The sequence below is a fragment of the Argiope bruennichi genome, chromosome X1, assembly GCF_947563725.1.
Source record: "Argiope bruennichi chromosome X1, qqArgBrue1.1, whole genome shotgun sequence".
NCBI classification, from domain to species: domain Eukaryota; kingdom Metazoa; phylum Arthropoda; class Arachnida; order Araneae; family Araneidae; genus Argiope; species Argiope bruennichi.
This window is the reverse complement of record NC_079162.1, coordinates 26,589,062-26,605,835: the sequence shown is the minus strand read 5'-3', so window position 1 is coordinate 26,605,835 and position 16,774 is coordinate 26,589,062. Positions and strand designations below refer to the sequence as shown.

Genomic DNA, 16,774 nt, shown 5'->3' with positions numbered 1-16,774 from the left:
AGATAAAAATATTTGTCATTACAATTCACCTTAATTATTTCAAAAGATTTTTTTTCAAAAATTCTGTCCCTTTCAACAGTTTTCGGCTTCCAGCTAATGCAAGTGTTAAGTATCTGCCTTTCGATACTTGGATTTATTTCAAATTAATATAATTACTTTTGAAAAATATTTTTTCAAAAATGAAATATTTAATTGAATGGAAAGAAAATATATTAAGAAGATTTTTTAAAATTATTTTGGGATTCATTGCAGCATCTTAATTAAGCCATTTCAAAGCAAACAATGTCACCCTAATCCTTTTATCTTGCATATTATTTGAAATTCTAAAATATTTGGAAAATAAAAATAATTTCAGGAAGTCATTCATTCTATGATACTTTTGATTTATGATTAGCAATAATATTAATTAATGCAAATTTCTATAAATACTATATTAATTGGGGATGTATTATATTAAATATTTTTAAAAATATAGCAAAATTAATAAATTCAATATTATTCAAAATAGTATGAATAGTTAATTTTTAATAGTTAGCTTGTAATATTAATATTTAGAGTTCATTAATATTAAAATCAGTGGACTCCCGCGCTGCGGAAGCAGGTAATATCAAAGGAAAAAAGCATCTTTTAAAATTTCTTAATATACATTTATTTACATAGAGGCAGCCTAACTTTATTTTGCTTGGATTGCAACTTAAAAGAAAATGTCAGATTTAGGGTGCCAAATAAAAAGGAAGACAAGAAAATACAGTGCATACTTTAGTAGCATTGTAAGTCGGTTACACTTAACAAAATCTTTATCTCAACGATTGGCTGGACTTAAAATTATGGTATGGTTTCGTAGCCAAGCTCAAGGAATGTTACCAAACTGCCATCAGCATGAATAATAGTATAAAATGAAGTTTAGCTTTGAAGGGTTGTAATGAAATTTTGTGGATTACTATATTTAGCGAGTTATCGCTTGAAAAAAAATAATAGTACACTGCAGTATGAATTTATATTGCAATTAAGGAAGGGTTAACAAAACATTTATGTTTGTAATATATTAAAAAAATAACACACTTGAAAACAGAATTGAAATATTTTAAAGAAACCACTTAAGAATTACAAATGATTTAAGCAAATTTGATTGTTTTCAAAATATTATTCTGATAGATTTCCGAATACAAAATTTGGATAAATATATTTTATTAATGACTTCCATTCTTATTGACCTTAAATAAAAAACGCCATAAATACGAGGATAAGGCGAAGTATATATTACGAGTTCTAGGTATAATAAAAGAAGGGCTCCAACTGGTTAGAGGTCTCTTCTCCAGGTCAGTATAGTAATTCTCTCTATAGTTACAGTTGGCAATATAATTGCAGGTAATAATTTCAATCGATTTTTATTTCATGTAATCGTAAATTATGTTTGATTCGTTGAAACACATGACAATTATTCTATTTAAGTTATTTAGTTCCATATAGTTTACTACTGGTACCATACTACTTGGTACATACAAGCGTTGTTCCATGAAACAATGTATAAGAGTTTTAAATTGGAATTACTAGATAATGCTATCTCGAAATGAGATTTAATTTTGTTTAAAAAAAACCCAAGAAAATACTCTCTTTATACCCAAAATTTATTTTTTAATTTTTCTATGATTAGTTTGTCAAAATTATTGTAAGAAAAATTCGCACATGCATAAATTGTTTGCTTTCAAACAAAATATGTTCAGACAGACAAAATATAGAAATACTAGACTTGGATTAACTTGTTTTTATTATCAATACTTTTCTGTTTACTCTTTTGAAGAACCAATAACTTATTTTGAAACAAACAAAGAAAAATAGGAATACTTTCAAAGAGAATGCATATTACAAGACTCGTATTTGAAAGTATCATATTCATATTATTGAAGAAAAACCCAAAAATTCTTACACATTCTGGGAAATGAGTTCATAAATATCTCATAAAATATGTGAAACTTTATCAGCAATATTTAATATACGCAGTGTATTTTCAAACAGTAAAGATGAAAAGATCTTGAATTATATTATTTGAAAAGTCTTTTAGTTCTTTGCTTTTATCATAGTTTAAAGAAGATATAAATCTCTCCATCTTCAAACATCATCTAAAAATAGTGCTGAAAGTTTGAAAAAGCACAGAAAGTCTTTGAAGTTCCAAATATTTTGCGCAAAACATCACAGCAAGATTTCTAGTTTGTGTTAGAAAAGCAAATAACCTAATGAGCGAATGGCTGTTTACTTCAGTTTCTGACAAAGTTTCGCAATCGTTCCTATTTCGGTTCTGTTCTATTTCCGAATTTCATCATTAGTTCAATATATACTTCAAGAATTTTGCTAAATAAAAGTTCAAAAGTCATTTTGTATTGATTCTATGCTTAGAGTTGGAGAAGTTATAATTTCGAAATATTTTATATTGGAAGATGAATTTCGCGCACAATGCAGTCTTTTTTGTTTGTTTTAATTCCTTCAATGAAGTCCTTTTAATTACCGTCCTGTTGTTTTTCTAGTTTCCAAAATCATTTTAAGGGAATTTTTAATACAATTTTTTATTAAGTGAAAAAACAGTAGTTTATTATTATAACATACATTTTATTATATTATTTACCCCCCCCCCCCCAGATAGCCCCAAGCTTCAAAGGGAAACGTTAATATAACTGAACTAATCTTAGTATCGTTTGTTGTTTTGTCATAAAAAAATTGAATTTTGTTATAGATTTTTCACCTGCATTCAATTTAAGAAAATTTTTACATTTTCTTTTCTTGAAATTTTTCTACGCTTTTTAATGCTGCCTTTTTGATAACAGTACACTATTTAAATATTTTTAGAATTTAATTACCTTTTAAATGATTAGTTTTTGTTAAATTTTGATTCCGTACAATAGATGCAACCTGGTAGTAAACAATTAATATTCCACAATACTTGTAATAATGAATTATGATAATAATAAATTATAAATGATTAAAATAAAAAGGTTTCTACTTTTTAGTGCTCTAAAAAGTATGGTTTTATTATGTTTATTTGGTTTTCAGCCTGTTATGATAGCTGGTAAACTTAAGTATAAGTATTTAACATTTGACGATTTAGAAAGTTTTGAATGTACTAATGTGAAATCACCTACGTTTTAATATTTTTATAATTAATAATTGTGATTACAAGTATCTGCTGTTTTTCATATTAGTCTCAAAACTGTTTAGTGCGATGTTCCTGATTTTTTTTTCCCCTTTTTTTTCAATTCTTCGCAACTTAAAACAAAGAATCTCGTAGCTTTATATTAAAAACAAGAATTCAAGTTCCCTTTTCATTTCTTTTCTTGCAGACGAAATCGGTTTTATTTCGTATACTCAATGATGTCTCTCCTGAAATAATAAAATCTTAAAAAAGAAAGGGGAAAAAAGGAAGAGAATAGAAAAAAGCAAATAAGAAAAGTCTAGGCACATCGTTTAGGGAAATGAGACAACATGAATCGAGAGGCAAATAACGCTAAGCGAATGCAGTTTCTGTAATAAATTACGAAAAGAAACCATAAAAAGAAGAGGAAAAAAGAAAGGAAATCAGAGTGAAAAAAATGAAAAACCGCTTCCAGTTTATTACCACAATGCCAGTTAATCGTCCCCAATCAGACATAGGAATGAAGGCTCGGACCAAATGGACAAGACTGTGATTAAGTCAGGTACAAAAGTCCGTTTTAAATAGGAAATGGTCGTTAAGAACACGCTAATGGATTTCCACGACTCGACTCGACTTTTTTTTTCTCCTGGAAAAAGATTTATAAAGGAGGAATGCAAATTGGGATTAATGTTGTCATGTATTATTTATTCGCGAAAGTGGATGTGATTTTGCTTTCGAAAGAAATAAATATGGGCTGTGAGATTTCTCCTTTTGTGAAGCCTTATTCGAGATGAGATGCATGCATTCGCAGGGTGGAAATTCAAAATTGGATCTTCCCTTCTAGGTTGAATATTTTTTTCATTCTCCCGAAATATTCAGAAACGGTTGGAAGTTTCATTGTGAGATTGTATAGCATCTAATAACAGGGGGTGTTATTTTTTCTTTCATGAACTGTAGAATTCAAGAGGGCATAGTAAATTGATAATTTAAAGTTATTTGTATCTGAAGAATAAAGTATATTTATGCAAATCTATAGAGTCAACTGGAACTTAAAGGCCTTTGGTATACCTTCTGAAAACTTTATTCATTATTTTTTTCGCTTAAAGAATAAAAATATAAAAGCGTTAAGAAATATGTTTTTATTAGAGAACTGTTTAAATAAAAAATATGAACATAAAAGCGTGACGCGCTGATAGGGAAATTTTAAGTAAGCTGAAATTTTAGTCATAATTTATTTCAATTTTTAATTGATGGTTAAAATTTTGTATTTAATATTTTATATATTTTTAGTCTCTAATGTATTTCATAATTCAGTATTATAAATATTAATGAATCTTAAAATCAATTTTTCTTAAATTTATTATCAAGCGACTCCACTAATATGGAATCAATATTTGATTAAAATTATTCGACAAATGAATGATTAAATTCTGAAAATGTTATATTAATATTTGGCATTCCATAGTAATTTCATTTCAATCCCATTTGGACTCCTTTCTAGAGTGCTCCCTCCCAACAGCTCTCTCTCCCCATTCGCATTCAGAGAGCCTCCATTCCAAATTGCACGACGAAAATGGGTTGAAAGGAAATTAAGACGTGTGAGATATTCCATTTCCCAATTCATGGCATGCCAATTCTGATATTTTTCGTCCTGACGTTAGATTCTAGAGTGGCACCACTCAACTGGCGTGGCGTTGAATGATCGTGAATGTCTGGCTTTAAAGGTATTGGATGACGGGATTGCTATAGAGAAAAACTGGACTGTTAAAGATTGTTTATTTATTGTTACTCCGCTTGAGTCAAAGATCGCTGATATCTTAAGAAATATAAATCTGTAAGAATGTTGGAATAAAAAGACATAATTCCAATGGACTTAAAAACCTTCACAGTTATTCCCACTTACTTTTAAGTAAACATTTCCTGCCTGTTTTACTATTGGAGGAAACTGTTTCTACTCCGAGAATATGCATAGGCAGTCAATATTTTGTGCTTAGCACGTTTTCAAAGTCCTCATAAATGTTTTGTCAAGTGACTTTATATGATATAAAGAATGTGGAGGAAGACATTAAAAAGCGATAGAATTTTCGGGTTCAAAATCGATCATATCTATGTTGCTTGGGTGTGTGGTGGAGGATGAAACCCATCCATTAGTTCGTTTTTCATTCATTTTCTGAAAACATAAATATCGTTGTTGCAAAGTTAAGAGAACCTGGCATGCAACGATGGTTATTAGAAGACCAAATCCTGCTGCAGATAGTTCAAGTTTTCCTTTCAAAGAAACAACTTTCACACTCTTTTGTTGACCACTCCAGTCTTACCAATGTTGAAAATCTGAATTGAAAGACATTTCTTCTGCTCTAATTCAAATTTTTAAAAAGTTTTTTTTTCTTTTTTTACATAATAGATGAGAATCTCTCAGTCCGTACCGAAGAAAGCATTAAGATTTCCTTAGAGGCAAAGCAAAGAGACCTTTGGAAATATCAGTGGGAAACGTTCTCGTACATTCTGTAATAAATGTATTAGTGTATTATTAATCGCATGTCATTGCGATCTATAGTTATAAAAGATCCCATTAGCATACGCTCTTTGGCGATTAATCGCTGGAATGCGGTTAAAGCGCAAGTACAGAAAAATCAATGTATAGTTTGGATACCTTTTTTTCAGACCGATTGAAAGCCAAATTTGACACAGAATTACAATTGTTACATACATATTCACAAAATCATATACCAAATTTCAAATATTTAAGTCGTTACTTCTTTTAGCTATCATGCTTACATGCTTACGAAAGTACAAGCTGACAGACGAACAACCCCTTGACGAATTTGGTTAAAACAAGAACCCTACCTACACTTTAGATGTAAAATCTGTGTACCAAATTTTATCCATACATCTCTCTTCGTTTTGCAGTTTCTTGTGAACTTATATTCGAACAGATAGATTTCTTTTGAATGTATTAAGTTCGAAAGGTGAATCTACAAGTTTGGTGTAAAGACTTATACCGATTTTCATTAGCCTAGCTCAAAGCATTTTTGAACTATATTCACAGACAGTCATAATTCAAACATAATCTTTTCGTGCTCAGAGAAGTTTAAAACAGACATTCGTCAATGTTTCGAATTTTTTGACAATTACAATATTTTCTCTTGGTTTATTTTGTATACACGAAAGGGAAAAAAGACGAGACAACGTCTTCTGTAATTTTGATTTTTCAAGAAATAGGCTGTATTAATTATTTCTAAGTTGAACTACTATCCCTTTTATATCTTTTCTTTTAAGTCTATAATAATTTTATCCATTTATATAAAAAAAAATGTTAACCAGTTGATCTTCTACATCAAAAGGTAAACATAAGCTTTCTTCTTAAAAGGCACATCAACTTTCGAAATTTATGTTTCTTTTACGTAATTTTTTAATGTGCATGTAAAGCTTTCGACAGCCCTTCTTTGTTTTTACTGCTATTACAGTCAGTTTTATTTTAATTTCCCCCTTTTTCTATGTGACATCTGAAAAATAACAACAACTTCTACTTAGAAAACATTCCTAATATAGCCTTAGGAGATATGCGAAAATTCAAATAAGCGATAAGGGGAACAATTTAACTCCCAAATATAACAGCCTAGAATTCAGCAACTGGAAAGCAAAGCAACGAAAAAACTATATAACAATGAAACTCATCATCGCTGCCATCACTGTTTCAAATGGCATGATATTATCACTTGAACCTTATTAAATATATTAAAAGAAATAAAAGCTATTTATTAACTCACAATATAAAAAATAAGCAAAGTCTGGCTTTTACAAACTAGTACTGAAGATGCAAGTTTTGTATTTTCAAAAGAAGCCGCCACGAACTAGCAATAATAAAGATTTAACCGTGGTAGACGACATTAGGAACACAAGCGATATATGCGCCCTTTATCTTGCATGTTGTGTATTTTATACATTTTTTTTTCTTTTTTGCTTCAACGACTTCGTAATAAAATATCCTTATACCACCTTACTTTACTAAGAAAAGAGACGGAATAATTTTGAAAATTTCCTTTTAATATCCCAAGGTTTCATTTTATTCTCAGTACCATTAAAATGCACTAGGAAGCCTTTCATCCATTCTATAGATCTGAATTTGACAAGTTGTTTGCTCAACGGCTTCTTATTCATGAAAACAAGCATTATATTTCGCAAGATTTAAAACATATTTCACATGCAATGCTTTTCAAAAAGTATTTTGAAAAGATTATAAAGAGCGAGAAGGTGAAATATAATTTTAACTTCTTTCATAGAATTCAGTCAATATACAAAGCAGAACCATTAAAATCAGAGCAGAAATATTTTTAGAAATTTTATTTTTAACTTCTTATAATTTTATTTTATTCTCAGTTCAGTACCTTTCACATTTTCTGAGGAAGTCTTTCATGTATTCTACATATCAGAATTTCTCAAGTTCTTTATTCAATAGTTGCAGATGCTAAAAAATTATTTTAAAAAGCCCTCGAAATATCTTTTATAAGCAATATTTTTCATAAAGGGTAATAAAAAGATTAGACAAAAAAAAAAAAAAAAAGGATTGGAAATTGTGACATCTTTTCACTTCTTTCGTAGAATCTAATAAAGAAATTAAATATAGACTTATCAATAAATGAATATGAAGCAACATGAAGTTTATACTAGAAACTAAAAGAAAATAAGATTTTTACTGAATTGTTTATATATTATATAAATAGCATAAAGATAGATTTCAAAAGAATTTTAATCGTAAGAATGCAGAAAAAAAAATTTGAATTTATGCAGAAACTAATTTTGTTTCTTTAATCTTCAATTCTTAAATTTTCTTAAAATTTTATTCTATGTCTTTGTGGTATTAAAGCACTTCGAAATTTTTCGTATTCCACAAATATTGTTTAAACTAATTATATTACAGAAATTCAAACATCAATGAGTTTGAGAACCTAATTTTTGTCTCAATTTAAAATTCTGAAACATTTATTCTATATATTTTTAAAAATTATTTTTATCCATTTAAATTATAACGTTCGCTCCTTTGAAAACTAAGAAGAGTTGAAAAAATTCCATCCGTTAGTTCCCCCCCCCCTCAAAATGAAACTTATTAATGTTGGCACTGTCTACACCTAATCTTTATGAGCACTATAAAAGTAATTGTAATATCCTCCTCTAAATACTTCTCTGTTTCGTAATATTTACTTTGGAAATTTACATTAGAATCAAGTTGTGATAAATAAACATGCATACAGAACAAGTTCCCTCTCCTATTGCACAGCGATATAAATTTGAAAACAAAAAATGCAAAATGCAATCTAGTTGAAAAATTTTATATTTAATTAACAGAAGAATTTGCTTATCACAATTCTAATTTGAGGTAAACTAATTTTCTGCAAAGAAATTTGAACTAATCAATTGAAATTTCTCTAAATAATTAATTTTCAGAGAAACTTCAAAGGAGCTCAATTTCAAAGTAATTTTTTCTTTCTTTTTTATTCATATTTATTTAGTTTTTCCAACTTTAATTAAAAAAATAGTGTAGCTTAGAATTAAATTAGTAGCATTATCAGTATATTCAAAAATCATGTGAATGTTACTCGGGGACCTGTGAAACTCAAAACAAAAGACAACGTGCAGAATTCTTATTTCTTTTTTATATTTTACGAAATATGTCTTATGAAGAAATGCCTTCAATTCAAGCCTTTTTCAAAAAAATTCGAAATATTCATATCCTTTCTATTTGGCAATATTTACTTTGATTAGTTGCTTTATTGTAAAGTTATGAGAATGAATTATTCACATAAAGCGAGTTTAAAACAATCATATCCGATTGCTGTGAATTGCTCTGAATAGTTAATAAAGAGCATCATGCGATCTAGAGTCAATTCGTGAATTTTAATAAAATGCGTCTGATGAAACAGAGTTTATATTAACCCTTTAAAGGGCCATTTTTTTTCTAGTCATATTATGTAAAAATATTTTTAGGCTTGAAATTAGAATAAGAAAAGGTATTCATTTAGTTTATTAGATAAATTTAATTTGATTAATTAATTAATTTGGTTAATTAATAATTAAGTAACAAATCAAGACACATCATTTTGTCTGAGATAAAGAACTGAAGCATCTAAGTTTCTGACTTACTAAAAAAATTTGTCAGAACTTATGCCAACCTACATAATTTCATACAAAGATTGATAAATTTGGTGGGAAGCATACTTCCCACGGCCCTAGAAAGGGTTAACTTTATTTCTAACTTTTAGGTGGAAATTAATTTAAATACAAGAACAGGTTAATTATATATAAATGCTTATTATGTATTATTTAAAAATATATTGCTTTGACAAGAAACTTTAAAATGGAGTTATAAGAATAAAGCATTTACAGTAAGTTAGAGTAAGTTCTATTTGCATCAGAAATATTTAACATTTACAAACCGCCGTAACATTATATTTACTTTGATAAGCCTCTTCACAATTAAATTTTAAATAACCTTATCCGATCGCTGATAATATTTCCATGTATATAAAAGAGATCGCCCTGTTTGAAAGCAGGGATATTGCATAGCAAAGTTTCTTTTATTCTCCCTGAAATGCATCTGATGAAGGAGTCTGAAAACTGTTGAGCTCTGCTTGATCACCATTTACATCAAAAGTTTTCTTCTCATTTAAACCCCGCCGTCATATCCAGAAACTAACCAAACAAAGCCAGTGGGAAACAAGCTCCGCATTTTCGACGAGAAGTCGATTTAAATGACAAGGCAAGTTGCTTTTTGAAATCTTGCAGTAATGATGTTCTTTGAAATTCCGCAAAGCTACTTGATTGCTATCGGCAATAATTACGAAACGGGATTTACCGCGGAGGTTTCAGGGACTTAGAGGAGATAAAAGCCCTACGAAGAAAATTCTATTGATCTATCGATGATTAAATTACAACAGAACTTGTCTTTTTAGAAGGTCCTGGTCTCCAGATTAAAAGCGCTGACGACGTTTTCCTTTTTAGAAGCAGTTTTTCTTGGAGGGAGAAAAGGGAAAGAAGTTATTTTTCTCCAAGAGGAGGGAACGAGTCGTTACAATTGTCGAAAATGAAAACTTTCCCCCTCCCTCCTTGATGGACTTTTTTACGCTCAGCACATTCGTTAAGTGAAGTTAATCATAGATGCAGAGTTTTTCCTTTTCTTCTAGACATTTATTCCTTAAGATTTTCTTGATAGAAGATTTTACACAAATGATATTTTTTCTTATCTTTTATCAAATTAGTTTTAAATTAATCTCATTATTAATAATTCACTGTTCCATTCTTATTTCTCTTTACATTTACTCAAAGTGAACAACATCTCAGCAGAAGGGTTTTTTTAGCTCTCAGAAAATAAATAGCTCTAATCTGTCTTGACAGAACAAGACGACGAATCATATTTTTTAATATCTCATTAAACTATTTTTAACATCAAATTCTCTTTTTACATCCTCATAAGCTGTTGTAATGTTAGGTTAAATATGCCAATTTCTTACATATTTCATTTAATAGGGTTTTTAAGAAGACATAAATGCATATAAGAAAATTTATAATTATGGGGAATTTTTTCATCATATTTTTATCTGGATATCGATAAAAGAATGCAGAAAATAATGCAATAAATTAAAAAAAATTATGAAGAATATAGAAAATAAGGCGATTGAAAGATCTCGCTGTTAATTCTGTGTTTATGTGCATTTTTTGAGAAGTATAAACAAGAAAGTAATTAACTTATGCTCTTTTGAGGCTGGTTGGTCCATGGTCACATGTCACCTATCAGGCGATCCACTTTCCAAGCTTCCAAGCAAAAGTAATAACATATATCACCGATAGATGGCGCTAGGCCGATATTTATGGCGGATATTTGAGGGAATCTTTTATTGATCCCATCATGCTCCACTCTGGTAGAGGAAAGCGTAGGTATTTCCTTTTATATGCAATCAAGATATGTTCCAATAGAAAGAGATGCATTATTTATTTAATTATTCTTTCAAGAAACAATTTTTAAAAGATATTTCTATAAAGCCTAATTAATGCACAAAAAACAACGGAGAACAGGTGAATATATAGACGAATGAATTAAATAATTTAATATAAAAACAACGCTTTATTAAATGCCATTAACAAGTAAAGAATTAAGAGCAGTGAAAAAGAGTATTAGAAAGGTACTTTACTATTATATTTGTTTATTGTACAGGGTATTTTTTTAAAACTGACGGTACTCAGAGACCTCTGTAGCTTGAACTATCATCCGCAAAGCCACCAAATTTTGTACGGAGACTATTGATGACATGGGAAAAAGGAATCCGCGCAAAAAATAGTTCCAAAAGTTGCCCATAGGCGAAAATGTGGCGCTTTACACTTTAAGACAGCTAAAATTTTGCATAAAACACGGGGGAAAATTGCAAAATGCAAAATCCCAATTATTTAGTCGACACCAGAGTCAGTATTTTGAGTTATAAAAAGAAGCGGGGCATTGAAAATCATTTCAAGTATCAGCGTGCATTAATTGTGAAGCTCTTTTATCTTAATCAATCCAATGCAGGGGCCGCTCTTCGCGAGTTTAGAAGTCGAAATAATTTACGTAAAGAACCTCTATCAATTAATGCAGTGAAAGCAATGATTAACAAATTTGAAAAAATAGGTTCTCTCGCAACTCGGCCTGTAGAGGACGGAAACCGGTATCGGAGGATGCGATCACAGATGTTGCGACTGCAATCATTGAAAGAAATCAGACGAGTACTGCTGGTAATAGCAGCACACTTGGAATTCCTCGACATCTGGATGTTAGTGCTTCAACAGTATGGAAAGTTTTAAGAAAAATTCTTCAATTTTATCCATATAAAATTAGCCTTTTGCATGAACTAAAATCTACAGATTATAATCTTCGAATAACCTTTGCTTTGACATTTCTTGCCAGGATGGAGGTCGACGAGGCTTGGCCTTGGACAATTCTCTGGAGTGATGAGGGCCATTTTTATTTGAGTGGGACTGTTAACACTCAGAATTCTAAAATTTGGGCATCTGAACAACCCCGTGCATTACAAGAAATCCCACTCCATTCTCAGAAAGTAACTATTTGGTGTGGTTTTACAGCAGATTTTATCATCGGACCATACTTTTTTGAGACTATTACCCAAGCAGGACCGCAGACCTGTTCCGTAAACGCTCAAAGATGATATGCTGAGTAGTTTTGTTATCCCAAAACTTCAGCAAAGGCAATGCTAAGATAAAATTGTCTTTATGCAGGATGGAGCACCACCACATATAGGTACATCCGTACAGAAACTGTTGCGCCGTCACTTTACAGAAGAAAGAGACATTAGTCGCCGTTTTCGTGTTGAATGGAGACATCGCTCCCCAGATATAACCCCATGTGACTTTTTTTCTATGGGGTTATTTAAAATCGAAGGTTTATTTTGGTGGAGTCTCGAACTTATCAGTTTTAAAGTAAAACATAACAGTGATTATTATGAACATGCCTCCTGAAATGTTACATTCAGCTGTAAAGAGTAAGGTGTACAGAATGCAATGCTTAGCCAAAGAAAATGGAGGTCATATTGAAAATAGCCGATGTCTTCCACGGGAAAGAGATTCTACTGAATAAAAACAAAAGAACAAAAAATAAAAAGGAAGTCGAGTAATACCTCCTCTTTTTTGCAATTTGTAACCATTTACAGAAGTTATTTTTTCGAATAAAGTACATTTGTGGAAAAATTAATTCTTTGTTATTCATTTATCTGTTTACTGTAGCTTTTTTAAAATTTTATCATGCAGTTAAACTTAAAATTTTGATCAAAAGTTCCCCCTATCCCAACTTTTCAAACTAATTTTTTTTTCCGGCGGAATCTTTTTTCCCATGCCGTCAATAGTCCTCGTACAAAATTTGGTGACTTTGCGGCGGATAGTTCGAGCTACAGAGGTCTCTCAGTACCGTCAGTTAAAAAAAAACACCCTGTACTTACATTTAATATCTCTTTTATATGAACTATTATAGTTTCAGGAAATTATTTCTAATTTATAAGAAGCACTATCACATAAACTAGAATTTCTTACTATAATTATTAATTGAGATGCTAAAACATGCGTTTCATGCTTTTTTCTACTTAATAACTAGCAGCTTTTAATCCTTACTTTAAATAATTTTCATGAATTAATAATAAATTGTTAATATGAGATTCATCCATTTATAATGTTTACAATATCTTCTTTAATAAGAAGCTTGTTTCAATTAACCTTTCCTAGTAGCCTAGCGACTACTAAGAAATGCTACTTTATAAATTATTATCCATTTGTTTCCGTGCAGTTTTAATTATACAGTAATACTGAAATTCTAGCTCTTTAATGATATTTATTCCTAAAAGGCTGCTACAGCAAATGAGCTATATTCTGTATATATGCAGAGACATATATTGTTTATTTATTCTTTTGAAGAAATGCTCCTTGAAAGCTATTTCTGCGAAGTAATAATTTAAAGTTTCTCAATTTAAGTTAAAAATAACTTTCTAAATTAGAATTTCAAAGATAAATGGGCAAAGTGCATTAATCTTTAAACTGATTTTTCTTTTAATTTTACAGAATAATTCTGAAATTATCATTACTCATGAAATTATATTGCTACATTTGAAATAATCATAATGCTGCTACTCTCATCTTCATAAAGGAAGCAAAATCTCAGAGATAGATGAAATGAGTTGATTTTTCAGTTATCTTTCTTTTAAAAAGAAATATGATGTTTTATTCATTAAATCCTCCTGTAGAATAATATGAATTTTTTATTATGTTAAATCATATATTTGGAGTTGGCTATGTAACGATTCATTTCTACTTATTAATTGATAATTTTTTTAATAAAATTTTGTAGATTATTATTTGTTAAAGCAAAGCATTGTGCATTGAGATTTTAGTAGTTTTGGATTATCGTGCTTTATTATAATTACGATTAATAAATTTTTAAAAATAACGCAATTATCGAAATTTTGATTCACCATACTTTTATTACCACTGCCATCAATTTTTTTTACGTTTTAAGTTAACACACACACACACACACACACACACACACACACACACACACACACACACACACACACACACACACACACACACACACACACACACACACACACACACACACACACACTTTCGTCTTAAAATTGCTCTGATTCTTTCTTCGATGTGTGTTTAACTTATTCTGTTAAAAAGAATCCTAGGCACTTTACATCAAAATATTTGATTTGTTATTGCATAATTGATTTTGCTCTGCACGATAATGCGTGTATACACATAATTACCACATGCTTGTCTTGCAACTCAAAAACTACCAATTATAAAATATGCACTGAGGCACTCTCAGCATTAATCAAGTTATTGTTTATTACTTTAAAGATAAATAAACCAGTACAAATAAGTCGGTTTACCCATTAACTGATGCCTTTTGAAACAGGAAATATATTAAATATTTAATTGTTTCATTTTCCTTCCCTTCTAATACGATGACATCTTCTGTTTCGAAAATATGTCATTGTTTTGATTTAACTAAGATTCCACAGATCATTTGAGATATTTATGAATTCAACGTTATTTTTTTTAACGAATTATAACTTTCATTTTTGACTTGAAAGTTACAAAATTGGATCCACGTAGATCGTATGGGCAAATCAGTTAAGTGGTTAATTTAATTGACGATGTATTTAAGCCACCACTAACGTGTCTCGTGCTGAGCTTCTAAGCCAGTAAAGACGTGCTTTGATTCACTCCCTCTGTCCCATAATAATAGTAACGAGTGACTAGTTAAATGGGAATTATTGGCGAATACAACTCTAAAGTGTAGAGCAACATGCGAAATCTTCAATTAAAATCAATATTTCATGACATCTGTTATTTATTTTGATAGATATCATGGAAACATTGTATTGGAACATCCGAAAATTATCTTTCAATTGTTAAGATAATCTAACAATTACAAATTCTAACGATTTTTCTAATTTCATCAGATGATCAAAATCAAATGTTTTATTTCAGGTAAATATCAACCCATTGAAAAATTTAGATGAAAAAAGAGAGTTTTCAACAAAGGTCGAGCTGCAATTGTTCAATTATTCTTGCATCAAAAAATGGACCCCCCCCCTTCCAAAAGATTGTAGGAATGTGCAATTACAATAGCTGCAGAATAATTTAAGTACAAAAGAATGACTATATCGAACATTTGAAACGTACTTCTGAAAATAACTGTCAGGATTAATCTTATACTAATGTCGATTCTTTTAAAAAACCAAACTGCTGATGTAAATGTAAAGATTATGAAAGAAAACTTAAAACAAACATATTCCTTTTAGCAGAAGAGGTGCCATAAGATCAGTAGCTCGCACCACTGGAGTTTCTAAATCTACGTTATTCCGAAATTTGAAAAAAAAATGAAAATGAAAATCCATTATTCGAGTTAAAAGCGCCATCAAACTATTTCTTACAGAAAAGAATGAGAAAGCAAAACTTCGCAGCCAAGGGATTCAACGTACAAGTTTAAAATTCAGTAAAAAATTATTGCAAAATTCAAAAACTGTCAAACACTAAAAATAAAATTTAGAAGTAATATTTTGAATTGATTGTTTAATTTAATAAATGTTACTTTCTATATTTACTTTTTCTTCCTATTATTATTACGGGATAAATTAAATTCATTAACTCCCATTATCATTATGGATTAAAGGGAGTATGAAATAATATTTAGAAATGAATGAAGTTGGTGTAAATTTATTAAAAATTTTTCTTCGAATATAAGATTTATTTTAATAGAAGAATAAGGTTGTTTTTAATGCATGCGAAAGTCAAAATTTATTTTTCTTTAACTCCTTGCATTCATTCGAATAGAATAAAATAATTTATATTTAAAAATAAAAACACTGTACTGTTTCGCATTAAGATATAATTTTCCATCATGAAAAATTGAAATATATTTACCATTTATGACTTGTCCTGGTTTGTAGGAGATCGCTGTTTGCAGGAGCACGTATGGGGCATCGTTCATTTGAAGAGGCAAACTTTGAGTTCTCATAGGACTAATTGTATCACAAAGATCCGTAGGTGCTCCATAAGGATAACCTTTAACTCGAGAGTTTAACAAAATTAGAGCAGTCAATAGAAGTTTATTTTTTGCGTCCATTTCAACGGCTGTCGAAAAGAGACTGCCGACGGAATTCTGACGCTTCCAGTTTGAAGGTCAAGGATGATCCCAAACATTTCTTGCGTCTATTGGAATTTGCTTTTTGAACTATATTGGATTGTCCTGACCCACTTTTTGCAGGTGCAGTAACCTTAACGCAAAACCAGTCTTGTTTATCTTTTCAGATTTAAGTCTCGACTTCCGCTCTGACAGTCTTACAGGCGAATTTTGTTACCGGTCATTCGGTTTTTATTTTGGTTTGTATCAATGACGGGGCAAAAAAAATGTCGTTCTATTTTCAGTGCACGTGCACTCACTTGTTGTGACGATTATTTTTGTTTCTAGAATCTAGAGCCAAGAACGTTTGAAATACCCGCATTGATTCGAGGAACTGAAAGAAATAAGACAGCTAGGTTGAGACTCATTGATTAAGAAGTTAAAATTTTATCAAAATGATGGAATTTAACAAAAATGTT

The 16,774-nt window shown here is 30.0% G+C and overlaps 1 protein-coding gene across 1 annotated transcript in view; it reads right to left on the bottom strand.

The window, feature by feature from the left end:
* Nucleotides 1-16,442, bottom strand: part of LOC129958946 (putative defense protein 3) — a 50,160-nt gene extending 33,718 nt beyond the window's left edge. Inside the window, exon 1 of the mRNA XM_056071700.1 lies at nucleotides 16,097-16,442. Within this exon, the coding sequence (XP_055927675.1) occupies nucleotides 16,097-16,298 (202 nt within the window). The 5' untranslated portion in view covers nucleotides 16,299-16,442. The remainder of the gene's footprint in view (nucleotides 1-16,096) is intronic.
* Between the last annotated feature and the right edge of the window lie 332 nt (nucleotides 16,443-16,774).